The 27,616-nt window shown below is 50.7% G+C and overlaps 1 protein-coding gene across 1 annotated transcript in view; it reads left to right on the top strand.

Annotated features, from left to right (window-relative positions):
* Positions 1 to 14,239, top strand: part of SMOX (spermine oxidase) — a 59,751-nt gene extending 45,512 nt beyond the window's left edge. The window contains exons 4-7 of the mRNA XM_061994034.1: positions 1,642 to 1,815; positions 4,296 to 4,995; positions 11,797 to 11,957; positions 13,768 to 14,239. Coding sequence (XP_061850018.1) covers positions 1,642 to 1,815; positions 4,296 to 4,995; positions 11,797 to 11,957; positions 13,768 to 13,905 — 1,173 coding nt within the window. The 3' untranslated portion in view covers positions 13,906 to 14,239. The remainder of the gene's footprint in view (positions 1 to 1,641; positions 1,816 to 4,295; positions 4,996 to 11,796; positions 11,958 to 13,767) is intronic.
* Positions 14,240 to 27,616: the final 13,377 nt, after the last annotated feature.

Here is a 27,616-nt window from a genome sequence, read left to right as displayed (position 1 = left end):
GGTGAATTAGCCACATCAGCAGAGGATGGGAAGCTCTAGGAGCCTTTAAAGGAGAGGCTGCCACAGTTCTGCCAGTTTCCTACCAGGCATTTAGTTTTCAGTTGAACTTCTGAGTGTATCTGAATAATCTGTCTCTAAAAAAGATTCATAACTTATAATCAAACTATCTTTGGCAGGAAAAAGTCACCATGAAGGGTTATTGCCTCTCTGCTTGTAAGAGTCCTGTGCACCCCTGTGGCATGATACAAATGAGAGGGTGACTCATTCTGGTTGAACAACTCATTAATGGGATGAGTTGCACTTCTGGAAGGCATCTTTTGAAAGCTTTCTTCTGTTAAAAGATTCATCAGAGGGTTTTTTCCATGGAAATGAAGGGCCATGATTCAACTGGAGGCTCTTGTGACAACACTACAGTCAGCAGTACCGATTGCTTCGGACAGGTGGCCAAGGTGGATGGTTCTTTTCTTGCTCTTAAGTAGGTTCCATGATGGAAAAACTGGGGTTGAAAACATGTCAGGAAGGCTTCCTTCAAAGAAGGATTTGTTAGAAGGAGGTTTTTCTTGTGAGTTCTTCTCAGGGTGGCTCCTGCTGAGGAGCTTCTCCACATGGCATTGTTCTTCATGGATCCGTACCTGTCGTGCTCAGCAGGTGAAGTGTGTCTGCACACAGAATTCCCTTGCTCAGCCTGTGTTTGTTGCCTCATGTTTTTCAAGAGACAACAGAAAAAATATCAGTATAGAACTGAATTCCCCCAGCTTGGTGGATTCTAAATCATTAGAGTAATGGAGAGAGTGGAAGGCCTGATTTCAGGTTAGAGAAGTCAAAGGTCTGAGCCCTGCAAGCTGAGAAAGGTTTGTAGAGAGTCTTCACCTGGGTTTGTACCTGAGACATCACAGTGGGAGAAGAGCTGGTGTCTTATTATCAGATGTGATGATCTACATGCATCATGCTGCTTGAGGTCACTCCCTGTAGACTTTGGATGGTGACTGGGGCCAAGTCAGGCTGTGATGCTGCTCAGCAGATCCAGAAATGACAGGCAGCAAACCTGAGCCTGCTCATTCTGAGCTGCTGATCCAGCTGCAGTATCTAAACAGCTGGTTGAACAAAAGGCTTTAGCCACTGGAAGCTGGGAAGTTCTTCAGGATCAACTTTTTCATCGAGAGGATTGTTAAGCAGTGGCCCAGGGAAGTGTGGGAGTCCCCGTCCCTGGGGATATTTAAAGGATGCATAGATGAGATGCAGAGGTATATGGTTTAGTGGTGGGCTTGGCAGTGTGAGGGAAGTGATTGAACTCTGTGATCTTAAAGGTCTTTTCCAGCTGAAATGATTCTACGGTTCTATGAAACAGCAGGACTGCCTCACTTGGTACTCTTCAAAAGCTACCTTAATAGCTTGATAGTAACTCAGCTGTGTCAAGTGAATAAGGGTGGTTATCTTTGCCTGGAGGGAAGTGTTGCTTCCTGCCTTCCAGCCAGCACAGCTGTGGCTGCAACTTGCCGTGGCATTGGGGCAGAGCACATGGTAAACCACTGGCATCAGCAAGAGAAAGTGATGGGAATGTGTTGGGTTTGGATGGAGGATGAAGCATCCTGCTTGGGGCAGCGAATCACATTGTCTGTCTTGCTGTCCTGTCTCTGGCAGGTCTATAACCTGACTCAGGAGTTCTTCCAACGAGGTAAACCAGTCAATGCCGAGAGCCAGAACAGTGTGGGCGTCTTCACACGGGACGTAGTGCGCAAACGTGTCAAGGCCGACCCGGATGACACTGAGGCTGTCAAGAGGCTGAAGCTAGCCATGATCCAGCAGTACCTTAAGGTGGGTGTGCATGTCATTGGCTTATTGTTTTAGCTAAGAGCAGACAGATCTCAACCCTCAGACACCTGGCTAAGCCTTGCCCATCGCTGGGGAGTCGCTTTCTGTGGGCTCTTGCAAATGGAGCAGTTTGTGTTTAGGTTGACAGCTTTTCCTTCTGAGGCATGTCCAAAGACAGTGGGCTGCATGATATAATCCCTTTACTCTTCTTTTTGTTTTCCCTTTTACCTTAAACTTCCAGCCTTCTAATTAGAAGGAGCCTTCCTAGATCCTGTTAAATGTTCTGGTGTGATTTCATGGGTTCTGTTCACCACCTGAAGCTGCTCTATCATCAAGTTCTTTAGTAATGATTTGTGCTTTACACCTGGGACCCCATGATCCTGCCTGAGTGTCTTGTGCTACCTTCTACCTCTGTCCATATCTCAGACACCAGTAGAAATGTAACTGATACTAGTAATTTGCTGAAGAATACCCTAGGAAGCATTTTACAGGTAAAGCAGTAAAATCAAAGGAAGATTGTGTAAACTCAAGTCCTAATCATCCTTCCTTATGGCTTCCCTGGTTCTTTTTATCTCTTTGATGCCTTGGCCTAAATGAGATCTCTGTGGGATGAGATGTCATGCTGCATCGAGCACTCCATAAGTAAAGTGTAACAGTCATTCCTATTTGGATGACAGTGACTCAAAGGCTTATGAAATGAGGCAGGGGTGGCAAGCAGCACTCAGTCATGTGGGTAACTGTATTGTGTTCACTATGTACAGATGGAAAGCTGAAACAAAGAGAAATGAAGACCTAAGTCTTACAGGGGATCTGTGATAAAGCTGAGATTTGAACCCAAGCATCCTCAGCACTGTTCTGATAGCTCAGTGTCCTAACCCAACAGCTTATACCACAGGGATTCTTCACACTAAAGGCTGGTCAGTGGTTGTGTTATTCATGTAACATTACCCATGCAGACAATGTCAGAGTTTCAGTATAGCTCTGCTTTTCCTGGTGGTTACTTCTGTGCTTACCATAGGTTGCCACAGCCAGTCTTATAAATACCTGAGAACAACAAAGCTTCTGATGCTTAAGACCATCAGATCAGAGAGGTTGCTGAGAGAGTGGGGATTAACTGATGTCTCAGGCAAAGTATAGCCTTGGTAGTCACCTGCTTTTCTTCCCTGCCATTTGTCCTGCATGGCTGAAAGACTGAAATAGCCATCGCTGTTTGTAATATTCATCATGTGGGGTGTTCTGTTGGAGCATCCAGGCAGGATGGGTGGCCTGCTGTGTGATGCAGGGTGCAGAGTTTGTGCTGTGGGCCAGCAGATCTGGCCCTGGCTGAGTGTTGGAGGGTGCTCACTCAGCCATCACATGGGTTGGAACAACAGCAGACTCAGCAGATAGACCTAGACCTTGAAGATGACTGAGCTGCTGACAGCCTGGCCCAGCAGTTGTGCCTGCTCAGTCTTCACTGGAGTCGTTGGGCAGTGACCAGAAAGAGGCAACCACCTGTTTGTCACTGCAGTCACAGGAGGAGCTTTGTACAACTGGGATGTGTTTGCTCAGCATCTTAGCCCAGCAGAGAGATTTCTGCCCTGCCAGGAGAGGATCTAGAGAGTTTGCCATGGTCATTACAGTGTGGAAAGGCTTGGGACAATGGCCCAAAGGTGGGACAAGGGCTGGTAATGTTCCCTTTGCCTAAAATGCTTAAAGAACTACAGTGTGTGAATCACTGTGGCTGATTTGAACATTTTAAGATCATTGTGTCCAATGCATCAGTATTATCATTAGAAACTTATCACAGGCCAAACATCCTGCCTTTGTTCCAGGGATTGTTGGAAGCTGAGACTGTGCCTAATACTCCTGCAAACACTGCTCACCAACAGGTCCTGAATCTAAAGCTTTGATAATCACATCAGATGCAAAGTGTCTCACATCTCCCTTTTCTGTCTCCTTCAGTTCCTTCTGTGTAGGGTCCTCTCAGCCTCTGGCAGATCATTAGCTTGCTGATTTGCAGGCTGTTTGAAAGCCTGTTGAAAGCAGCAGACAGCAGAAATAGCTGCCAAAAGTTTTTTCATGGCTCCTCCAGGGAACATTTATTAACATTGGAAAGAGCATCTGATTAACATAGCTCCAGCTCCTGATGTAGAAGTATCAAGCAGCCTATTCCTGGCCAATGAAGTGGGATTTACATGATAGAAAGCAGTCAGTGCTGTCAGATGCTCATCAGCTGGCATCATGCAGGAGCAAAGCCATCACCTCTGACGCAACCAGGTTGTTACCACCACAAAATGCTTTCTCTGGCTGGAAGGAGGAGTAAGGATTGATTTTTGTCACATCCTCTGGCCTGACACTTCTTTACTAGCCAAAATAACGTGGTTTAAGAGCGGGATGCAACACTCCCAGCTTGTGCAGCTCCCCTGTGCCCTTGCAGCGTTGTGCTGTGGCGAAACAAGTCTCTTTCTGGCAGTGACTCTTTTGTGTTGCTTTCCCCGTAGGTAGAGAGCTGTGAGAGCAGCTCCCACAGCATGGATGAAGTCTCACTCAGTGAGTTTGGGGAATGGACCGAAATCCCTGGGGCTCATCACATCATTCCTTGTGGTTTCATTAAAATCGTGGAGATCCTGGCCCGCTCCATTCCCGAGGCCGTCATTCAGCTCCGCAAGCCCGTCAAGTGCATCCACTGGAACCAGTCGGTCAGCAAGGAGATTGAGAGGGTGGCTGACCACAACAGTGACCTCCCAGAGGGGGACAAGGCCTCTGATGTCTTCATAGAGTGCGAGGACTGCGAGTTCATCCCAGCCGACCACGTCATCGTGACCGTGTCCCTGGGGGTGTTGAAGAAGCGCCACGAGAGCCTGTTTCATCCCCGCTTGCCCGAGGAGAAGGTGATGGCCATCGAGAAACTGGGAATCAATACCACTGACAAGATCTTCCTGGAGTTTGAGGAGCCTTTCTGGAGCTCTGAATGCAACAGCATCCAGTTTGTCTGGGAAGACGAGGCAGAGAGCGAGAGCTTGACTTACCCTGAGCAGCTGTGGTACAAGAAGATCTGCAGCTTTGATGTACTGTACCCACCAGAGAGGTACGGCCACGTCCTGAGTGGCTGGATCTGTGGAGAAGAGGCTTTGATAATGGAGAAGTGTGATGATGAAACTGTGGCAGAGACCTGCACGGAAATGCTGAGGAAATTTACAGGTCAGCCATGCTCTGGTTGCTTTGGTGGGTGGAGAAGGGAGGGAGAGTGGGGCTGGGGTGTCAAATACCTGCTCAGAAGGAATTGCACCAGAGCTATTTTTAGTTCTTTGGCATTTTGTGTCCCTTTGAATGGGCTGTTTGTGTGCTTCCAGCATATCTCCTGCTTGGGTGTGCCTGAAAGCCACTTACACAGAGGGGCTGATAACCAGCTCAGGAAGCGGTGGGCAGAAGTGCTTGAGGGATTCCACATCCTCTGCTTCATTTAACCACAAATAACACTTCAGCAGCTGGAGCTGTTGGACTGGGTACTCCTGAGGACTGATCTCAGCTCTTTTAGAGCCAGTGGAGTGGAAACTGTTTAGATCAGATGAGATACAGTGGTTGCATCACATCCCTGACTTCCATTCAACATGAGGCTATGTTGAAGTCTCATTGGCCTAAACTTCCAAGGATTTCTTGATCTTGAGAGTTTCCATTTCAGAGTGGTTCAATCTGAACCTTCCTGGACTTCACACATCACATTAAAGGCAGCTGTTGGAGCAAGACAGACCTCAGGTGTATTATACTGAGAATATCCAAGATGACATCACTACAAGTAGCAATACTCAAACACACCAGGCCTTGCTTTGTCTGCAGTCACTTGTCTAGAGGCTGCAAACCTTCCCAAGACAAGGGCTTTTTGTATCTGTGAATGTCTTTGAGGCCCTCTGATGGAAGACACTGTCCAAGCACAAGTGCAAGGTAGTAAGGCTGAAAGAAATAGGGGTTTACTCATTGGCAGCCCTGAAATGAGGATTTTGAGTTGATAGATAATTCTAAGAGCAGCATTCTCCAAGATAAGGTGTATTTTATGGTGTTTTAGAAATGAGCCCTTTGACTAAGCTTGTTTATGTCAGCCTGCTAGCTCATGTCAGCCTGCTAGCTCATGTCAGCCAGATCTCAACACCCTGTGGGTTTCCAGCCTTACCTTTTGTGCATAGACCTCCAGTTCACTGAAGAGATTTGCCTTCATGTGGGTAGCTTTCCCCTGTGCTGATCAGGGAGATCTAGAGGAAGGCTTCTGGAAGCTGAGCACTACCTGTGTAAGTGGCCACTGCCACAAGAGGTTTTATGTTTTACTGCTCTCCTCAAAAGCCCTACAGGTGGGACACTGGGCTCAGAAACCCTCCTGCAACAACCAAAACCAAAACTGAATCCTCATTTCAGCTTGCTTGCTGTTGCTTGGCTGTTGGCTGGTGAACCCTGCAGAGAAGCAGGATGAAGCAGTGAGTGCAGGACTCTGGGCAGCTTCTGCCTCCTGAGCTGTTTGTTGTCAGTGGTGTTGGGTGTCCCTGTGTCACGTTGAGACGTCAGTACACACGTGCCTTCTTTCCTCCTGAGCTCAGCAGGCCAACTGCTGCTCTGCACAGACAGGACAGGAGGCTCTTCTCTTTCAGGCCAAGTTGTTCCAGTGCTGACGTCAACCAGAGAGTATAAACAACCTTGTTTATCACTGCTCTTCTTCCTTAAGACCTCTTTTTGTTTGTAAAGCACTTCAATTCATCAGTGGGAATTTGGCTCTTTGGGCCTTTCTTGGTGTAGCAGAAGGGAGAATGTACCCTCTTGCTTCCCTCTTGGGCTTCTTTCACTGTTGTTATTGTTTGCATGTGTTGGATATTTCTCTCTTCCTCCCAGGATGGAAATATGTTGGCACTGGCTCGTGGGTATGTGCTGCAGTTGCTGTTCCAGCTGATACTGCACCTGGTCAGTGTCTGTCAGACCCTTCAGCAGTGTGAGCTCTCTCTCTCAGCCTTCTGCTAATCCTAGGTGATCCATCCTGGAGAATTTCAGGCCACATTGACCAAGAGCCTTACCCTGCAGTGAACATTTTGGGGATAAGCTGGGAGCTGATCTCTCAGCTACTCCAAACTGTGAGAAGAAAGCCTGGTCTTGGAGCATCCATTAAACAACGTGACCTGTTCTACTTTCTGCCCTAAAAACAGGGTAGTTTGCAGAAAACCTTGTCACAGATCTTCCAGGATGGCCTTGCTAGAAGGCAGCTGGATTTGCCTGTTACCCTTGCTCCTCCTTTCCCTAGCAGGTTCACAGAAGAGGCAATACCTCAAGGCTAATCTGGGCCAGGTGCCAGGCAGGCTGAGGTAACATCAATGTGCCCAGCTCTCTGTGCCCCCACCAGCTTCTCCATTAACCTCTTTCATTGGGAGTGTGGGAGTGGGTTAGAGCAGCTAGGAGCTGGTAGTGGGGAGACAAAGCAGCCTTCTTCTCTGTGATCTACCTGTAGTCATCTCTGAAAAGGACTGGACACCTCTAGTCCAATGGGCACCACTACACCCATCTTTTAAAGTCTTTCCCACCACTCAACTTCAAGGGAGTCAGCTGAGGGGAAACTGCTCCTTGCAGGATCCTAAGCTCAGTGGAGAGACTCTTCCATAGGGCAGTTCAGATCTGAGACATCTTCTGAAGAAGCTTTTCATTACTGAGTGTGGAGAGAGCCTTAATTAATGAAAGAAGGTAGTATGAGCCTTTTAGTGCTCCCATTGCCTTTTGTAGCTTTCATGTTCTGTGTGTAATTCCCTCCCAGTCTTATTCTTCTCTTAAACAGTTAATGCACTGCCAGCTGGGTTCACATCTACAGCTGCCTTTTCCCAGCCAATTGCTCATGGAGGCCTTGGCTTTGTCTTGAGAGGGTCTTAGACCAGTCCTATGTTAAATCCCTTCTTTTAGACTCGGTGTTGTTTCACACTGAGAGGAGATGATCAGCTTCTGTGACATTAGATTTCACAGGCAGGTTGGCTTTGCAGGTTAACTGGCTTTGCTGAGAAAAGCTTTGAGGATTGTTCTAAGAACCACTGTCAATTACTGCTTTTCACAACTGGATGGCTGGAAAGCAGTGTCTTCTAAATCTGATTAAATGGGATGCCTTTGAACAATTAGAAGTCTTGCTCAGCTGTCTTTGTTGGCAAAGCTCTGGGTGCTAGGAACCAGAAGGCAGTAATTGCAGGCCTGCTCCCTTCTGAAAGCCTCACCCTGCAGCTGGAGATGCCCTGAGTTGTCCTTCCCATCCTCCAGCTATTTCTTTAGAGGGGGAAGGATCTCTTCTACGTCGTATCTACCAGACTAGAAACCCTGATGTGGCTGTAGACATGAATATGTGGGTAGTACCACAGATCTCCATTGGTCTTGATAGGATCTTTGATGCCCTTGTCTCAGGTAGGCAACTAAATTTGGGTGTCTTAATTTAGAGCTGTGGGTTGATTTTCTGACAGTCCTGTGGGAGGGGCATGGTTGGAAGCACCTGGAGTTAGCTTCCATAGCTTCACAAGTGGAAATCTGTGGCATAAAGATGTGTGCTTTCCTGTTGTAGTGAAGGCTAAGATCCCTTTTTAGCCACTTTATCTCTGTTTGGACAGTGGAAGCTTGGAAGTTTCCACATCTGTATTGTTACTTTTATCTGTAGGCAAAGGCATATGTTGACCCAGTTATTTAGGAGCAGACTGAGAAAGTCAAGTTAAATGTATTCCTGGAGTGAGCTTGGCTCTCCCAGTGTTTGCAGTTTCTGTCTTGCAAACAGCACTTCAGGATTAGACCTTGTGTTACGTGTTCCTGTCTGACCTTCAACCAAACTCCTCCCTGTGTGCAGCAGAAATGGATTTCACATAGAATCAGACAATTCTTTCAGTTGGAAAAGCCCTTGGAGCTCCTGGAGCCTCAGCCCTGCCCTCACCCTGCCCAGCCCAGCACTAACCCATAGCCCTCAGCACCTCAGCTCCACGGCTTTGGGATCCCTCCAGGGCTGGGCACTGCCCCAGCTCCCTGGGCAGCCTGGCACAGGGCTGACACCCCTCTCAGGGAAACAGTTCTGCCTCAGCTCCAGCCTCAACCTCCCCTGGGGCAACTGGAGGCTGTTTCCTCTTGGGAGCAGAGACCAACCCCAGCTCCCTGCAGCCTCCTGTCAGGGAGTGTCAGTGCTCCTGTCTCCCTCAGGCTCCTCTTCTCCAGGCTCAACACCCCCATTCCCTCAGCCCCTCCCCAGCCCCTTGTGCTCCAGCCCCTTCCCCAGCTCTGTGCCCGGCTCTGGCCACGCTGCAGCCCCTCAGTGTCCCTGTGGCAGTGAGTGAGGGGCCCAGCACTGACACAGCCCTGGAGCTGCAGCCTCCCCAGGGCCCAGCACATGGGACAATCCCTGCCCTGGGCCTGCTGCCACCCCAGTGCTGATCCCAGCCAGGCTGCCCTTGGCCTTCTTGCCCCCCTGGGCACGCTGCTGGCTCCTGTTCAGCTGCTGTTGACAAAATAACAGCCCATGTCCTGCTTATTCTCTTAGAAACAGCTCCTTACATTAAAAGGTGGCTTCTGCTCAGGGGCACAGGACTTGCACCTTTGGATGATGCTTTCATGGTTTGATGTGCTGGAGAACCTTCAAAGAGCTGCTGCTTGTACTGCTGCCCCACAAACATGGTGCTGGGGAACGAGGCTGCCTTTGGATATGGGAGCTGTGCAATTGCCTTTTGATGTCCTCAGGCTCCTTCAGCCCTGCTGCACACTGGCAGCTGGCTCAGGCAGCTCTGCATGCAGCTCTGTCAGCTGCCCATGGCCACATGCCTCATGCTGCTGTGCTGCAGTTCCCCTTGTGATGAAGTTGCTACATGCAGAAGAATTCCCTGGTGAGAAGGCTGCTGTTTGCCTGCTTGTATGCACAGCACAGGATCATCCATGGGAAACACTAGGGAGGAACAGTGCTGTTGCTTTGCCAGTCTGCACAATTGCTCTGTTAAATCTTGCTGGGTTTATACAGTTGTGGATTGGGCTGATGACTCCACAAACAGCAGAATTTGTTAAGAAGTTGGAGTGTTTTAGCAGATCTGTGACCTTCCCTGCAGGCTGCCAAGCTCTCATCTCATTGCTTATAACAAAGGTGTGCTCTTAGTCATCTTCTCAGCAACATCTTACTGGTGACTGCTGTGTGGAAAAGCCTCTGGGTACCTTGCCAGTGGAACAGGGGAGAAGCTACAGAAGAAGCAACATCACTGCACTGCAGAGACTCCCTTTTCTTTGGCAGTGCCTCATGTGGGGGTTTCTGTGTAGGGCTCTGTGATGGGTGACTGCTTTGGCCCTGTCTGGGGCTGTGTTGCCTGACAGCTTTCATGGTGTGTTCTCCTGGCCTTAAAAACAAAACATGGTAACTTATTTCCTTGATGCATCTGAGAGCTCCCTGTTCTCAGACTCCCTTGGGCTTTCCACTTCCATCCCAGCCATTCCTGCTTTGAAGAGTCTCAGAGGAGCCTGTTTCAGAGGCTTTGTTATGCTCAGTTGTCACTCCTGAAACAACATTCACTTGTAGGATGTGTTTTGTTTGTGGGGTGTATTTATTTGCCAGTCTGTGCTATATTTTGATCTGGGGGTTAGTGGTCAGAATGTTTACTCTGGCAAACCATCCAGGTGCTTCTGCTCTGCTCCAGCCTTGTCTACTTCTGGTAGACACATGATGCTGCTAAAAGCAGTAGCTGAACCAGGGACATAACCTGCTCCTGATTTGAAGGAATTGAAGCACAGCTAAGTAATTGTTTAGTAGAACTAAATAATGTAGTGCCTAAATAGTCTTTCAAGTTGATGTCTCCCCCTCCCAAGCCATGATGAGGAAAGTGGGAGAATTTGGATGGTTTTCATAGGCTGAGTGTGCCCAGGTGTTACAGAGTCAGGGTCTGAGGCAGACACAGGAACTGGGCAAGATGCAAGTGTATCTCAATACTCTGACTTCTTGTGCTGTCAGTCTCTTAGAATCACAGAATGGTTGAAGTTGGAAAAGACTTTTGTCCCTCATCCCCCCAGGATGGAATCCCTCCAGGGATGGGGACTCCACCACTGCCTTGGACAGCCAACTCTTTTGGGGAGGAAGCCACACTCATTGGAGGCAGATCCTCTCACAAGGCTAATTAAATATCCAGCTTAGAATGGGCACCCAATGAGAGGAACCATATGCTTGATCAGCAGAGACCAGGAAACGCTCTGTATTTTCAACCTGTGTCCAGGGTTCCCTGGAGCTTCCCAGTCTCTTAGGAACAGAAGCATTTTAATGATCTTTCCCCAGATGGAAGGCTGCAGCTGAGATGAAGAGGGATGCTATTTCTGTTATGCAAATACAACTCAGGAATAAAAGGTCCCCAGCTCCAGAGAGACAGGGAAGTGCTGGAGAGAGGCCAGTGCAGGGACACCAAGATGCTGAGGGGACTGGAGCATCTTCCTGATGAGGAAAGGCTGTGGGAACTGGGGCTGTTTAGTCTGGAGAAGAGGAGACTGAGGGGGGATCTCATTGATACTTAAAAGTATTTAAAAGATGGATGTAAAGGGGATGGGGCAGCACTTTCTGTTGTCTCCAGTGGCAGGACAAGGGATAATGGGCACAAACTGGAGCACAAAAAGTTCCACTGGCACAGGAGGAGAAAGTCCTTTGGTGCTGAGGGGAGGGAGCCCTGTCCCAGGCTGCCCAGGGAGGGTGTGGAGGCTCCTTCTCAGGAGGTTTCCTACCCCAACTGGACACGTCCCTGTGCCCCCTGAGCCAGGGGAAGCTGCTTTAGCAGGGACTGGGGCTGGAGCAGCTCTGCAGGGCCCTTCCAACCGCCACCACTCTGGGATCCTGTGAGAGATCTGGTTTAGAGCCTCTTCCCTGTACCCTGCAGTCTGTGCTGGGCCATTGTTTCAATAAATCAGACTGAATCCATGCCTCTCCACACCTTGCACAGGCATTGCCATGTTTCCCCTCAGACATGGTCTTACTCTGTGTCTTCTGCTTCTCCCCCCTGCCAGGGAACCCAAACATTCCGAAACCGCGCCGGATCCTGCGCTCCTCCTGGGGCAGCAACCCCAACTTCCGCGGCTCCTACTCCTACACCCAGGTGGGCTCCAGCGGGGCTGACGTGGAGAAACTTGCCAAACCACTGCCTTATGCTGAAAGCTCCAAAACTGCTGTAAGTATGGGCCAAGCTGGGGCTGTGGCAAGGAGATTAAGATGGCTCTGAGCAGCGGGTTTTCTTAGGGGGTGGTTGCATGAGGCAATCTCTGGTTGGGCCCCCAGGAGTGTGTTTTGCAGGGTTTTTATTAATACATAAGGCTCTGGATAAGTGACATGTGTGGGGTTTACCTCTAGTGTTTGGAATTGAAATGGAACTGAAGGAAGGTTGTAGTGAAGTGGGGACCTGTCTCTTCTCCCAAGTAACGAGTGATGGGACAAGAGGAAATGGCCTCAGGGGAGGTTGAGGTTGGAGCTGAGGCAGAACTGTTTCCCTGAGAGGGGTGTCAGCCCTGTGCCAGGCTGCCCAGGGAGCTGGGGGAGTGCCCAGCCCTGGAGGGATCCCAAAGCCATGGAGCTGAGGTGCTGAGGGCCATGGGGTAGTGCTGGGCTGGGCAGGGAGAGAGGAGGACTTGGACTCCATGATCATTAATCCCTTTTCCAACTGTAGTGATTCCAATGTTATAATGTTCTGATGAGTTTCACCATCTCAGAGATCTCACATCTCTCTGAAATCATCAAAATCTGGGCATCTGTGTAGCTTTTGAAGTTGGAATCTCTGTCTTTAATGACCATTAGCCTTATTAGCCAGTTAAAAATCCCCACGGGTGGATTGTGTTTTAAAGCCTCCTCTGAAAGTGGAGCATTAGCTGCACAACCCCTGCAAATGGCCAAGGCTCAGAGAGGCATGTTAGGAAATCTCTTTATCTTGGTAGCAGAGGGTGAGAGAGGCCCAGTCCTTGGCCAGAAGACCCATGCATTGGCAGGGGATGATGGATTTGCTCCTCAGTCGCTGCCTTTGCTTTGTGAATGCATTATGGAGAAGCAGAGCACACACACACACACACACAGTTACCACTGCTCAGCTGATGGGCAGGAACATTTGAAGCCAAAGCCACCCCCTCATTCAGGGCTGTGTGCCCAAACCCAGAGATGATGGCTGGTGAATTTCTTCCCTGTTGAGGTGAGGGAGCACTGGCAAGGGCTGCCCAGATGGGCTGTGGAGGCTCCTTCTCTGGAGCCATTCCAAGCCAGCTGGATGAGTCCCTGTGTGCCCTGCTCTAGGTGGTGCTGCTCTGGCAGGGGGGATGCACTGGATGAGCTTTCCAGGTCCCTTCCAACCCTTTAGATTCTGTGAATATACAACCTCCAGCCCTGTCCATCTCCTCCATCCTGAGCCTGACCCCACCATGTAGTTTTATTCAGCACAGAAACCTGTTTATAAAGACAGCAGGAGCTTCAGGACTCCTTCTCTGGAGTTCCCAGCGAAGAGACCTGCCTGAAACTCCTGGCTCAGAACTGACTTGGCAGCAATTTTATCAAGCATCTAACTATTGATGCAAGAGATCAGATGCTGTCAATCACCTTGGGGCTTTAGACTTGTTTGCCTTCTGAAATTGCTAAGCAGCAAAGCAATTCCTTAGTGCCTGAAGTGTAATTCGGGGGAGCAAAAGGTGTAGTTGACAGAGAAGCCAAGGTGCTCGGTGACTCGTGCAGCTCTGTGTGAGGTGATGGCAGCTTGTGCCTGGCTCTGATGGTGGAACAGCTCCAACAGGCACAGCAATAGGGCTGAGAGAGACCCTGGCAGATGTGTGCTGTGCCTGTCCCTGTGGGGCATCGCATTGGGGTGTCGAGACCCAGCACCCTACAAGCGCTGCTGTCAGCTCCAGGGACCGTGCCGGGACACGGGACGTTTGGTCTCCTTTTCACCTCATTCCTGCTTTGCAACGAGCTCTGCTGAGCTTTCCTGCTTCTCTTGTCCCCTCCAGCCCATGCAGGTGATGTTTTCAGGGGAGGCCACTCACAGGAAGTATTATTCCACGACCCATGGTGCTGTGCTTTCTGGGCAGAGAGAGGCCGCTCGCCTCATCGAGATGTACCAGGACCTCCTGCAGCGCCCGAGCTGAGAGGCCCCATCTTTGTGAACACCACCAGCTCCCAAAGCCTGCTTCCAGGTGTGTGGAGGGGTTCTTTTTTATTTTCCATTCACAGTAGAAGAGCCTTTATCTTTTTTCTATTAAAAGAAAACCCCACAAAGAAGCCCTTAACTGTCCCAGACCCTTAGTCCTCGAGAGCTTCATTTCCGTGCGCTGCGTTGTGAACAGGGAAGGGTGCTCCTTTGCTCTGGTAACCTGTTTGTCATTTTGATTCTAACTTCACTTTTGGTGCCTACCATTTTTATTTTGTTGTCTTTCTGTATTGTAAGTGCCTTCTATACTAAAATAAATGTTGTAATAAAAAGCCTGGCTGCTTTGGTACTTCCTAGATGCTTCACTCAGTCGCTTGCAGCTCTTTTAGTCATCCTTCATAAAAACAGAGTTCTTCTCCCTTCACACAAAGTTTAGAGTGGGAGGATCTTGAGATAGAGCTGGAGACTCAGTGTACCAGTTGATCTTGCTGTTTGTTCAAAGGATTGAACCTTAGAGACACAGATGAGCACAGAAATCACAGAATCACACAATGGTGGGGGCTGGAAGGGCCCTGCAGAGTTGCTCCAGCCCCTGCTAAAGCAGGTTCTCCTGGCTCAGGGGGCACAGGAACGTGTCCAGGTGGGGTTGTAAACCTCCTGAGAAGGAGCCTCTACACCCTCCCTGGGCAGCCTGGGCCATGGCTCCCTCCCCTCAGCACCAAAGGAGTTTCTCCTCCTGTGCCAGTGGAATTTTCTGTGCTCCAGCTTCTGTCCATTACCCCTTGTCCTGATGTTGGCCACAAACACTGGCCCCATCCTCTTGACACCCCCCATTTAAGGATTTATCACCATTGATAAGCTCCCCCCTCAGCCTTCTCTTCCCCAGGCTGAACAGCCCCAGATCCTGCAGCCTTTCCTCCTCACACACATGTTCCATCCCCTCAGCATCCTGGTAGCCCTCAAATCTCTCCATATCACTCCATATTTAACTGTGCATGTCACCTGCCCCTCAGCTCTGTGGGCCTTTGTCTTCCAGGAAACCTGCCTGTGATTTTGTAGGGGAATTTATCTTCCCTCTGGGTTCACTCAGTCCATGGGAAGTTGTCAAGGAATCACAACAGTGCAAAGCAGACACACCAACAGTCCTGGTGCCATTGCAGACTGTGCCTGCTGTTTGGTCTGGAACAGCATCTTGGTTTTGAAGGGGAAGCCTCACTCATCCCCCCTCTTTCAAAAACTGCTTTGGTTCACAAAGTGAGTCTGAGGTGTGTGAATAAGGTTGTCTCTAAGGAAGCTAAACCAGGAGCACCTCCCCAGGGACTGCCCAGGTAGGGTGCAGCCTGCAAAGGGAATGTGAAAGTCCTTCAAAAGTGCTGGTGGATGGAGGGCTGGTGCCTGTGCACAGGGCTGCAGTGCAAAGTACAACCCCAGGCTATGCTGGTTGTGCAGGTACAGCTGGTGGCCTCTGGAGCAACTGGTCCAAGGGGAAAACACCACGTGGGGGTGTGGGCAAGGAGGAGACTGATAAGAAGCAACATCCTTGGACTACCTCTGTGATGAAACTCCATCTTCTGGTGGGCACCAGTATCCCAACCAGCTGAGGTTTTTACCACACACTCCCAGGGAGGAAGGTCCCAAAGCCTGAGTGAGAACTCTGATGTTGAAGAGTTCCCAAGGGCATTCCCCCTGGTAAAGAGATTGGAAGGAATGTAAAGGCTTATCTCAGTCATGTTGCATCTGGATTAAAAAGGTGTTTTCCATGCTGCCTACATGTAGAACCTGACTTTGGGCCTCATTAAAACTTCTGAAATGGGATTAGCTCAGGTCTAGGCTTAGCCCACAGACAAGCTGGGCAGCCCTGGCTTCTCTCTGAAGAGTTGAAGCCTTAGAGTACAGCTTGGAAAGCTTCATCCTTCCTGTGGGGATGCTGCATCTCACACAAGTGATATTTACTTTGTGTGCAAGGTGGTGGGACCCCAGAGCCTCTGATACACAGTGAGTATCCCCATGTCCCTACATGCCCTCTCCCTTCATGTTTAAATTGGGGCCCAGCTGTGTCTAAATGTGCTTGCTTTATTGTGCAGATTCATTGTCAGAGTGTCTCAGAACAACTGAGGCTGGACCCAGCCACCACCACTGCCATGATCACCACTAACCCACGGCCCTCAGCCCCACAGCTCTGTGGCTTTGGGATCCCTCCAGGGATGGGGACTCCACCATGGCCCTGAGCAGCCTGGCACAGGGCTGGACAACCCTTTGGGGGAGGAAGATTTCCCTCATCCCCCATCTAAACCTCTCTTCCTGTCATTTGTTACTGAGGAGCAGAGACTGACCTGTCCCTGGTTACAACCTCCTGTGAGGGAGTGTCAGAGAGTGCTCCTGTCTCCCTTCAGGCTCCTCTTCTCCAGGCTGAACACCCCCATTCCCTCAGCCCCTCCCCAGCACCCTTGTGCTCCAGCCCCTTCCCCAGCTCTGTGCCTGTTTGTGGTAAACTATTTCTAAGTAAAGCAGAAAGCTGTGAGTTGCTGTTTTAAGGGGCTTCCAGACCAGGCAGAGATTGAAGGCTGTTCAAACAGACCCCTTCCCTTCCCTTCCCTTCCCTTCCCTTCCCTTCCCTTCCCTTCCCTTCCCTTCCCTTCCCTTCCCTTCCCTTCCCTTCCCTTCCCTTCCCTTCCCTTCCCTTCCCTTCCCTTCCCTTCCCTTCCCTTCCCCTTGGATGGAAGTGGAGCCAAGGATAAGGAGCACCTGGCAAGGCTTGACCTGAGCCTGCCAGCTCCTCAGGTGATCCAGAGAGCACATCTTCATCTGAAGAGCACCACAGCAACACCTCTTGCAATGACTGAGTAGAACTGCTGGAAAATGCACTCAGATGAACAAGTGGCTACACATGAAATTGATTTAAAAGAGCAATTTAACAAGAACAAGCTTTGAGAATCAACTTGGAGTGTGTGAAAACAGAGAAAGCAGCAAGCCTGTCCACTTCAGCCTTTGAAAGGCATCCAAGGGAAATAAAACTCTCCTTCTGGGTGGAGAGACAAAGTGGTTCTCTGTGGAGCCTTAAGGTCATCAGCTCTAGTGTGGACATAGTGACATAATTCAGATGACAGTGTCAGAAATACATCACATAAATGGTGCTGTGTGAGGAGGAATCTTTCAGAACTGGGTTTTCCCATTCCTGCAGTGTAACCTGGACCAAAGTGGTCACTTAGTGGAACTTCTGTGCTGCAGCCTGTGTCTGTTATCCCTTGTCCTGGCACTGGCCACCACTGAACAAACACTGGCCTCATCTCTCAACACCTGCCCTTTAGGGATTGATCAGCATTGATGAAGTCTTCCCTCAGTCTCCACTTCTCCAGACTGAACAGCCCCAGGTCCTGCAGCCTTTCCTCCTCACATACATGTTCCATCCCCTCAGCATCTTGGTGTCCCTGCACTGGCCTCTCTCCAGCACTTCCCTGTCCCTCTGGAGCTGGGGAGCCCAGAACTGGACACAGGACTCCAGATGAGGCCTCAGCAGCTCTGGCAGAGCAGAGGGGCAGCACAACCTCCCTGGCCCTGCTGCCCACACTCTCCTCAATGCCCCCAGGCTGCCATTGGCTTCTTGCCCACGAGCCCACGTTGCTGCTCATGGGCAGTTGATTCTCCCCCAGCACTGCCAGGTCCCTCTCCTGGAGCTGCTCTCCAGCAGGTCACCCCCAGCCTGTCCTGTGCTGGTTGTTCCTCCCCAGGTGCAGGACTCTGTACTTGCCTTTGTTGAATCTCATGAGGTTCCTCTCTACCCAACCCTCAAGCTGGTCAAGATTTGTTGCTTCATGCTTTAATTGCATGTCCTCCAGCTTAGCAAGAGCCCTCTCCCCCATCTAAGCAGCCCCTGCAGTGTGCAGGTGTGTATCAGCAGGCACAGATGTTAGTAACTAGCAGGACTCAGTCTTGACCTTGTGCAAAGTGCCTTCTGCAACAGGAAAAACCTTTGCTTTTTTCCTTAGAAAGGTATCTCCTGTCCTTTTATAAAGCTGAGTGAACAAGATGTAGGCATCAGCATAAACTATGTAAACAGTCTCCCAAAATAAAGCTGTTCTGGGATGAAGACACGTGTTTAGCTGCCTCCTTATCTCTCTGCATTTCACTTCTCCATCTGGCTGGCTGCTGGCCAAAGGCTCATGCAAGGAGCAAAGAATGTGCCTGTTTTGGCATCTGCTGCCCCATGTGAAAGGGTGTGTAACCCCCTTTGTGCTTTTCTGTGAAGCATCTGGGGCAGGAGTTGCTTCACTGCAGCTTGTTTAGAAGTCGGATGTGCAGCTGATAAATGAGATAGAGTGTCCTTCTGGAGACAACAAAGGGAAAGGGGCAGAGAGAGAGGGGAAAGACCTCCAGAGGATGAGTCAGTGCATGCCAAGATAGATGTCTGGAGATGAGGCACCATCCCTGACTGACCCTCTCCAGCCTCAGCTAAGCTGTGCCAGGTTCTCTGCTGTTGTGTGGGGCTGGGATGCCTTCTTGGCTGCTCAAAAGCTGGACAGGACTACAGGTTGTTGACTTAATGATATTTCTCTCTTATTTTACCTCAGAAGCAAACTGCTTTTCAGCATGTCACTAAGTCAACAGAGAGCTGTGCTGCAGGAGGAGAGCACAGCACACTGGAGGTGAAAGGGAACAAAAGAGAGATCTTTTGCCAGAGATTAACCTCCAGGAGCCAGAGTTGATGCCCCAGCAGCCAGATCTATTGCAAGGGGGAAGCAGAAGGGATAATCAAATGGCTGATGTCCAGGCCCAGAGAGTGGTGGCAAATGGAGTTAAATCCAATTGCTGGCTGGTCACCAGTGTGTTCCCCAGGGCTCAGGGCTGGGGCCTGGTCTGTTTAACATCTTTATCAGTGATCTGGGTGAAGGGACTGAGTGAACCCTCACTCACAACACCAAACTGGGTGGGTGTGTGGATCTGCTTGGGGGCAAGAAGGGCAAGAAGGGTCTGCAAAGGGCCCTGGCCAGGCTGGAGCCATGGCTTGAGGGCAATGGGATGAGGTTGAACAAGGGCTGGGTCCTGCCCTTGGGCCACCCCAAGGCCAGGCAGCTCCAGGCTGGGACAGAGGGGCTGGAAACTGCTGCAGGGAAAGGGCCTGGGGGGGTTGGTGCTGAACAGGAGCCAGCAGCGTGCCCAGGGGGGCAAGAAGGCCAAGGGTAGCCTGGCTGGGATCAGCACTGGGGTGGCAGCAGGAGCAGGGCAGGGATTGTCCCCTGTGCTGGGCCCTGGGGAGGCTGCAGCTCCAGGGCTGTGTCAGTGCTGGGCCCCTCACTCACTGCCACAGGGACACTGAGGGGCTGCAGCGTGGCCAGAGCCGGGCACAGAGCTGGGGAAGGGGCTGGAGCACAAGGGGCTGGGGAGGGGCTGAGGGAATGGGGGTGTTGAGCCTGGAGAAGAGGAGCCTGAGGGGACACAGGAGCACTCTCTGACACTCCCTGACAGGAGGCTGCAGGGAGCTGGGGTCAGTCTCTGCTTCCAAGTAATGAGTGACAAGAAATGAGCAAAGGGGCTGAAGTTGTCCCAGGGGAGGTTGAGGTTGGAGCTGAGGCAGAACTGTTTCCCTGAGAGGGGTGTCAGCCCCTGTGCCAGGCTGCCCAGGGAGCTGGGGGAGTGCCCAGCCCTGGAGGGATCCCAAAGCCGTGGAGCTGAGGTGCTGAGGGCCGTGGGGTAGTGCTGGGCTGGGCAGGGTGAGGGCAGGGCTGGGACTGCAGCAGCTCTAAGGGCTTTTCCAACCCAAAGGATTCTGTGATTCTATGTTTCTATGAAAAGCCCAAGGCTTGCTTTCTCCTGGGGCTTCTTTATCACTGGCTATCAAAGAAAAGCTGGGATGTTGGTAACCTGGAGTTCAAAGCTCCTTTATCTCCTTTAATACAGACAATATGATGATTGGTGGCTGGTTCTGCTAAACAGGGATCTATGTCAGTTCACCATATGCCTCAGGACACACTCTTAGCTTTTCAGGTGTGTCTTGTCTCTATGGTTTGTTTCTCTGTGGCCATTCCACCTTGGGTCCTGGTGTACACCCCAGGAGCAAGATGTATTGTCCTGCTGTTATCACCTCATTCCACCAACCTGCCTTTGCCTGGAGAGGATGAGCATTTCTCAGTGAAACCCCAAGTGTTCCTCCTGCCAGTGCAACAGGCTGTGGCCCTGCTGTCCCTTGCAGCAGTGGGCACCAGACTCCATCACCAGCACCCACCTTTTCAAATGAGTCTCACGTTGCTCTCAGAGGCACTAAATTTAGCAATTGTTTACTCAGAGGGACTTAAAATTAGCAGCTTCCCAAGCAGGGAAGGCCACCTTGAGCATGCAATGAGGAGAGGTGGCCCTGGCATCACCATGGGGCCCTGTGACCTCTTGTGTGACCCCCCTCACCTTGCTCTCCCTTCTCTAAAACCTGCAGTGTCCTCTCACTTGCCATGTCCACCACGTGCTCCTGTCTAGGACAAAGGTTGGGAGAAAACAATCTGTGATGGTAAGAGGCACCTAGTGACCTAGAAGTAATTTGAGAGAGCTCCTCGTGGCCAGCTGGGTTGGGAAGGTGGTGGCTGGGACAAGCAGGGTGCTGGCAGAGGCCTCTCTGAAGCCCCATGTGTGACAGTTCCATGGATGAATGTGGCACATCTGTCCCCAGCTGCCCACGTGGTGGCTGATCCTTGAACTCACTCAGTAGCTTGAAAAAGGAGATGGCTTGAAAAGTTGAAGTGAGAGCTCAAAGCTTCTCATGCACCAGGAGGGCAGTGGTATTATGGGCCAGGTCCTGGCTTTTGGCTTAACATCCCTCCTTGCACAAATGGGCACTGATCTGTAGTGAGCAGAGAACCCCTTTATTGTCACTGGCTGGGAGTCTGTGGTGTTAAGTGATTGTGCTGCCACGTGCTGCCACCTGCACTGCACCAGCATGTTTTAAGGTTCCCAGCACAGCTTTTTGGCACAGGGCTGTGAATGGTTATTTGCAGTATTTAGCCCTTTCCCTCTTGCCTTGTGAGAACTGTCCAGGATCCACATTGGTCTCCAAGCCATGGAAGCAGGCACAAGCCAGGCTGTACCAGTGGATGTTGATTATACAGTAGTGCAAAGGATGGACTTTGGTGCCTGGGAAATTTCCCTGGTGCTCATTTATCTGCTCTAACACATACGCAGACCCAAAGTGGAAAAGGACTGATGCCCTGGGAGATTGTCAAGAACATGAAGCAGGAATTAGGAGGGGAAATAGGAAGGAACAGCAGCACCTTGGATTGTTCCTCTGTGTCTGACCACTCCATGTCACTTGGCTTGTGCATATTCCTTGGATTTGGCTGCTCTCAGGACTCACTGCAGCCTTTATCTCCCCTCTCTTAGCCCAAATGGCCCCTCTTACAGAGGCTTTTTCCTGCATGGAGATGCAAAACTGGAAAAAAGGACTCCCTCCCATTTACTGCTGGGTGCCTCCAGGATTGATCTGCCCAAAGCTGTGCACATTGATGCCTGAGGGCTTTGTTTGCCTCATCTGCAGTGACTAACATCTGCCAGCACATCCAACTGGTGTCTCCAGCAGCTCGGTGTGTGAGGTGAAACAGAGAGGTTCCAAGTGTCCAAAGTCACTCTGGAGTTACTTAGATGAGTGCATGAAAGATGGACAACCTCAGCAAAACAGATGTGCTGGCACTGAGTGGATGCTGAAGTTGCAGGCAATGAAGGGATGAGAAGAGTGGGTCCTGGGTCTGGATATTTTCTCCTCCTGTGGCCAACCTGGGCTGAGACCTCTGACTTCACAGCACGGGGTCTGGGGCACGTTCTGCAAACAGAGCCCAAGCTGTGGAAAGCTGATTTGATGCTGCCATCTCGTGGCCTACAACAAAATACATGAGACAAGAAATATGTGTAGGCATGCACACATCAGTGTGAGCAGGTAAAAGAGACAGGACCTGGGAGGAGTGAGAACAGCCAGCCACGCTCTGTAAACAGCAGCAGGTTGTTTGTAGAATCACAGAATCGTGGCATTTGGGTTGGAAAAGCTCTGGAAGCTGCTGCAGTCCCAACTCTCTGCCCAGCCCAGCACTACCCCATGGCCTCAGCACCTCAGCTCCACGGCTTTGGGATCCCTCCAGGGCTGGGCACTCCCCCAGCTCCCTGGGCAGCCTGGCACAGGGGCTGACACCCCTCTCAGGGAAACAGTTCTGCCTCAGCTCCAATCTCAACCTCCCCTGGGGCAACTTGAGACCATTTGCTCTTGTTCTGTCACTCGTTAGTGGGGAGCAGAGAGTGACCCCAGCTCCCTGCAGCCTCCTGTCAGGGAGTGTCAGAGAGTGCTGCTGTGTCCCCTCAGGCTCCTCTTCTCCAGGCTGAACACCCCCATTCCCTCAGCCCCTCCCCAGCCCCTTGTGCTCCAGCCCCTTCCCCAGCTCCTGTTTCGCTGCTGTTGATTAACAACCCTGATTAACACTGTGGCTTGGGGTGTCCCAAGGGCATGACCCGGCCCTGCCCTTGTTCAGCCTCATCCCATTGCCCTCAGCCCATGGCTCCAGCCTGACCAGGGCCCTCTGTAGGCTCTTCCCACCCTCACACAGATCTACACACCTGCCCAGCTTGGTGTTGTGAGTGAGGATGCATCGATCCCCTCATCGAGGTCATTGATGAAGACGTTAAACAGACCTTAGGCCCCAGCACTGAGCCCTGGGGAACACACTGGTGACCGACCACCAAGTTGATTTAGCTCCTTTTCCCAACCACTCTCTGGGCCTGGCCATCCAGCCAGTTTTCCACCCAATAAAGAGCATGGCCATCTGAGGTCAAGCAGGGCCTGCCTTTCATAAAGCCACGTTGACTGGTCCCAAACCCTTGGCTATCCTCGTGTTTTATGTTGGTTGGATGTTCCTCTCAATGGCTCTCAGGATGATCTGTTCCATCACCTTCCCCAGCACTAAGATCAGGCTGACAGGCCTGTAGTTCCCAGGATTTATGGTTCCAGTGGATTTATAAAGGGAGATTTATAAGGCACACAACCATCCTGCCGACAAGAAGGGGGATGTGCCAATGTCTGAGGTAGTGCTGTGCTAAGACTCACCAGCTGAGGGCCTGAGTCTCCAGCAAACTTTGGTACAGAGACATCACTGTCCTGGCTCCATTTCAAACAAAGGTGGAAACTGTAAATTTACCTTCTTTCAGATAACCAAGCTTCACTGAACATCTGAAGGAAAAGATGGTTATTAGAGGAGTCAACGTGGCTTCACCAAGGGGAAATCCTGTGTGACCAACCTGATGCCTTCTGTGAGTGCACAACCAGCTGGCTGGATGAGGGGAGAGCAGCGGATGGCATCTACCTTGACTTCAGCAAGGCTTTGGACACAACATCCTCATCAGAAAGCTGAGGCAGTGTGGCTGGGATGAGAGGGCAGTGAGGTGGATGGAGAGCTGCTGAGTGACAGAGCCCAGAGGGTGCTGAGCAATGGCACAGAGTCGAATTGGAGGCCTGTGGCCAGTGGAGTTCCACAGGGATGGGTTCTGGGGCCAGTCTTGGTCAACATCTTCATCAACCACCTGGGTGAGGGCACAGAGGGACCCTCAGCAAGTTCCCTGCTGGCACCGAACTGGGAGCACTGGCTGATTCCCCAGAGGCTGAGCTGCCATTCAGCGGGATCTCGACCGGCTGCAGAGTTGGGCACAGAGGAACCTGCTGAGGTTCAACAAGGACAAGGGCAGAGTCCTGCAGCTGGGGAGGAACAACCCCCTGCAGCAGCACAGGCTGGGGGTGACCTGCTGGAGAGCAGCTCCAGGAGAGGGACCTGGCAGTGCTGATTGATAATAAGCTAAATATGAGCCAGCAATGTGGCCTCGTGGGCAAGAAGGCCGATGGCAGCCTCAAGCAGAGTGTGGGCAGCAGGCCAAGGGAGGTTCTTCTTCCCCTGTACTCTGCCCTGGTGAGGCCTCATCTGGAGTCCTGTGTCCAGTTCTGGGCTCCCCAGGGACAGGGAAGTGCTGGAGAGAGGCCAGTGCAGGGACACCAAGATGCTGAGGGGATGGAACATCTTTCATATGAGGAAAGGCTGTGGGACCTGGGGCTGTTCAGTCTGGAGAAGAGGAGACTGAGGGGGGATCTTATTAACAGTTATAAATATCTAAAGGGTGGGTGTCAGGAGGTTGGGACATCCCTCTTTTGTATAGTAGATAGTAACAGGACAAGGGGTGATGGGATGAAGCTGGAACACAAAAAGTTCCACTCAGACATAAGATAAAACTGTGTCAGTGTTTGAGTGAGGGAGCCCTGGCCCAGGCTGCCCAGGGAGGGTGTGGAGGCTCCTTCCTTGGAGATCTTCAAGACCCACCTGGACACGTTCCTGTGTGACCTGATCTAGGTGACCCTGCTTCTGCAGGGGGTTGGACTGGATGATCTCTAAAAGTCTCTTCCAACCCCTACCATTCTGTGATTCTATGATTCAAAGTCCAAAGTGGTGCTTTCTGTCTGACCTGGGGATGTTCAGGCTGTCTTGATATGACCTGGACTTGCCAGTGCTCATAAATGTGCCCAGAAATCATTGCTTCTTCCTGGTCACACTGCTATTGTCCAGGTGAATGGGTTGAGTTTTTACCCACTTTTGTGATGACAACCTTTTGTGCTCCTGATTGGTAGGAAGACACTTGCATAGCTCTTGGCTAGTCCCACACTTCTCTGATCTGAGCCACACCTACCTGCTTCTTGCTAACCTGAGCATATATGAACCTTCAGCAGTCACAGAAGGATGTCTGCTGAGTCAATGACCTTGTGCTACTTTACTCATGTTCCTGGACACTGCAGTGCTCAAAGGGAAGCAGTTGACTCCCACAGCTGTCAGGTAGGATGGTACAAGGTGTATTTTAGCCTCATGGCAGAGATACAACTGCACTGGATCTTGGTTCAACTTGCAGACAGAAAAAGGATCTTCAGCAAGGACTTTGTTTTGGACTGTCTTCATCCTTTATCACTGGTTTGTATCCATTTGTTGAGTGCTGGGAGAATCCATCTCATCCAGGGATGTCTGCTCCTGGATCCCTTTCTGCTCTCAGCGAGGTTTTTGCTGCAGACTGTGGTCTGGGAAGATGGTCTTTAGCTTGGCAGTGAATTTCGTTTGATGGCTCTGAGTTGGTCCATGGACACTTGTATTGCTCTGCAAGCAGATCCAGACCCTGAACTGGACCTCTTGGAGTAAGGATAGACCCAGGTTTCTGTTTTAAGGACAGGCTGATTTTGGCCTGTCAGATCAATTACTGGGTACAAACCTCATTCCCTGGCACCATCCCTCCTGAGAGCCCTCAGATATAGAGAGGGAAGGGGTTGTAGTCTGCAAGAGTTGCACTCAGGTCTTGTCTTTTAGAAATCACCTGTCTGCATGTGAGATGTGGCTGCCATTGTCATGTGCTGGGCACACACTCATGCCTGTCAGCCTCTGTGCATGGGACTGGTTGCATCCCATCCTGCTCTTTCATCACACATTGGGTGTCTGTCAGACCCTGATACTTCCCTTCTCTGCCCAGCTTTAAGGACAATCTACTGGAAAGGTTCAGCTCTGTTTTGTTTTGAAATGTACCACTGTGCTTATTTTTGCCTCATTTCATCTGCTGAGGGTGTGTTTGTCCATTGTCTGCATTACAGGAGAGCTCTGGGACTCCTCTCTACATGAGCAGGACCACGTGATGCACCATCTCCCCCTTCCCAAGCAAAGCATCCCTTTTGGATCTTAAAGATGCTCCCTCAATAAACAAACTAAGGTTTGATCCTTTAATTTCCATTGCCCTTTCAGTTAAAACACCCATTTAACTGTCACATAGCAGCCTTCTGATGGGACTGCTGGGAAGGACTAGGTGATTTTCCATGGCCATCTCGTGATGCTGAGCTCATCGAAACGTTTCTGCTGTGACTTTTAAACAGCAGAAAAAACTTTGTCATCCCCAAAGAATAGGAATATCAAGCTGCCTGCTGACACAATGGGCTCTAAATGGGCCAGGCTTTCAGCACAATCAGGATGAAGGAATGACAGCCTTTTCCTGTAATACCTTTTGAGACAAGGATTAATTTTAGGCTGTTTCCACTGCCTGAATCACGTCTGGAGATGATGCAGTTGGGGTAGTGTGTATGGCCCTCTTTGCAAGGGATGGCTCTTCTGGGCAAACCCCCTTCTGTCCTCCACCTCATAGGATCACATCTTCAGGTGGAAAAGCTGCATTTGAAGTACTGCACAAAGCCACATACCCCATGGGGAGGAGTGCTAAGGTATCCCCAGTCTCAGGTAACTTGTCCTCTCAGATCATCTGCAGGCAACTGAGAAGCAGAGGGGCAGGGTGAGAGGTGGAACAGATGACAGGTCAGTGGTGGGTGGAAAAAGTGGACTTGGATAAAACGACCCTTAAATTATCTGGACCTGTGTGCAGTTGCCACTGCAACTGAGTCACAGCTGTAGTTGCTTGAACTGAAAGCTCTTAGTCTCCTTCTCTGGAGGTTTTCAAAGCCCACCTGGATGTGTTCCTGTACCCCCTGATCTAGGAGGACCTGCTTTGGCAGTGAGTTTGACTAGATGATCTCTAGATGTCTCTTCCAACCTCCACTATTCTGTGATTCTGTGAGATATATAAACATGGAATCATATTGATTTTTATGCTTATGTGTTTTTATATACATAAAATTGCAACGACCCTCAATGCCAGGCTCACCTAAGCAGAGGCTGCCCACACAGTGGGCTTTGTGAAGTGACTGCATGGCCTTGAACTCACCAGGCTGGCTCTGAACTCCTATCCCAGCAGGATCCCTTCCCTAAGCCAGCTCTGGCCCTGCACTCCCCCTCCTCCTCCCTGTTCCCTGCAGCCTGTGCTTGGTGTCATGCCCTTGCTATGCAGCTGCGTCACTGCCTGTTGCTGCAGGACAAACGCTTCCACTGGGAAAGGCAAGAGTGGGAGAGAAGGAGCTTTGCTGAGCCAAGCCAGGCTCATGGCTGCTCACCCTTGCTCTGAGGACAGCTGAGACACATTCTTCTCCACCTAAAGCCACCCACCTCTTTCATCAATCAGGGGTAGGTTCCCTTTGGTTGGAGGATTTGGGTCAGGATGGTTGTGGCCAACCCACTGACTGGTTCTTTCAAGGCACACAGAAAAGGGTCCCTCTGTGGGTAAGGAGAATGAGACAGCAAATAACAAGATGCAGAGAGAAAGAGGAAAGGATTTAGGAAGAGAGATCTCCAAGAGACAGGTGCTCTGAAGACAGTGCCAAGCCTGCCAGTTACTGGATGTAAATAACACCATGGTGAAATGCAGCTTTCCATCACCCTGAATGTCTTTGGTACAAGGACAGATGTTTTTTCCACTTCATTTCAGTGAAAAATTTTCAGCCTCTTCCTTTGGCCTGTAGGTCTTCTGAAGATCTTTCTTCTGTGGCATGTTCCTGACCCAGAGCTGGATGCAGATAAACCCTTTAGCTTACAAAGATCAGGCCATGGTAGCAGTTTGTTATCAAAAAGTGGGATAGTGGGAGATACTCAAAGCTGCCTGGTGATTTGGGTAAGAAAACATCTGTTCAAGTCCATCTTTGTCCTGCTGCTGCATCCTTGTCAGGTACAGCCTCCAGTCATCTGAGAGAGAACTGGATGCATGGGCAGGGCTGTGCAGATGAGATGCCTTCACTGTCTTCAGTCCCATGTTGCCTTTCCATCAGGATCCTAATGTCAGGACTGGCCTGAGATCAC

This window comes from Colius striatus, chromosome 3, assembly GCF_028858725.1.
Source record: "Colius striatus isolate bColStr4 chromosome 3, bColStr4.1.hap1, whole genome shotgun sequence".
NCBI lineage: Eukaryota > Metazoa > Chordata > Aves > Coliiformes > Coliidae > Colius > Colius striatus.
The sequence above is the reverse complement of the archived record's forward strand: the minus strand, read 5'-3'. Positions and strand labels throughout refer to the sequence as shown.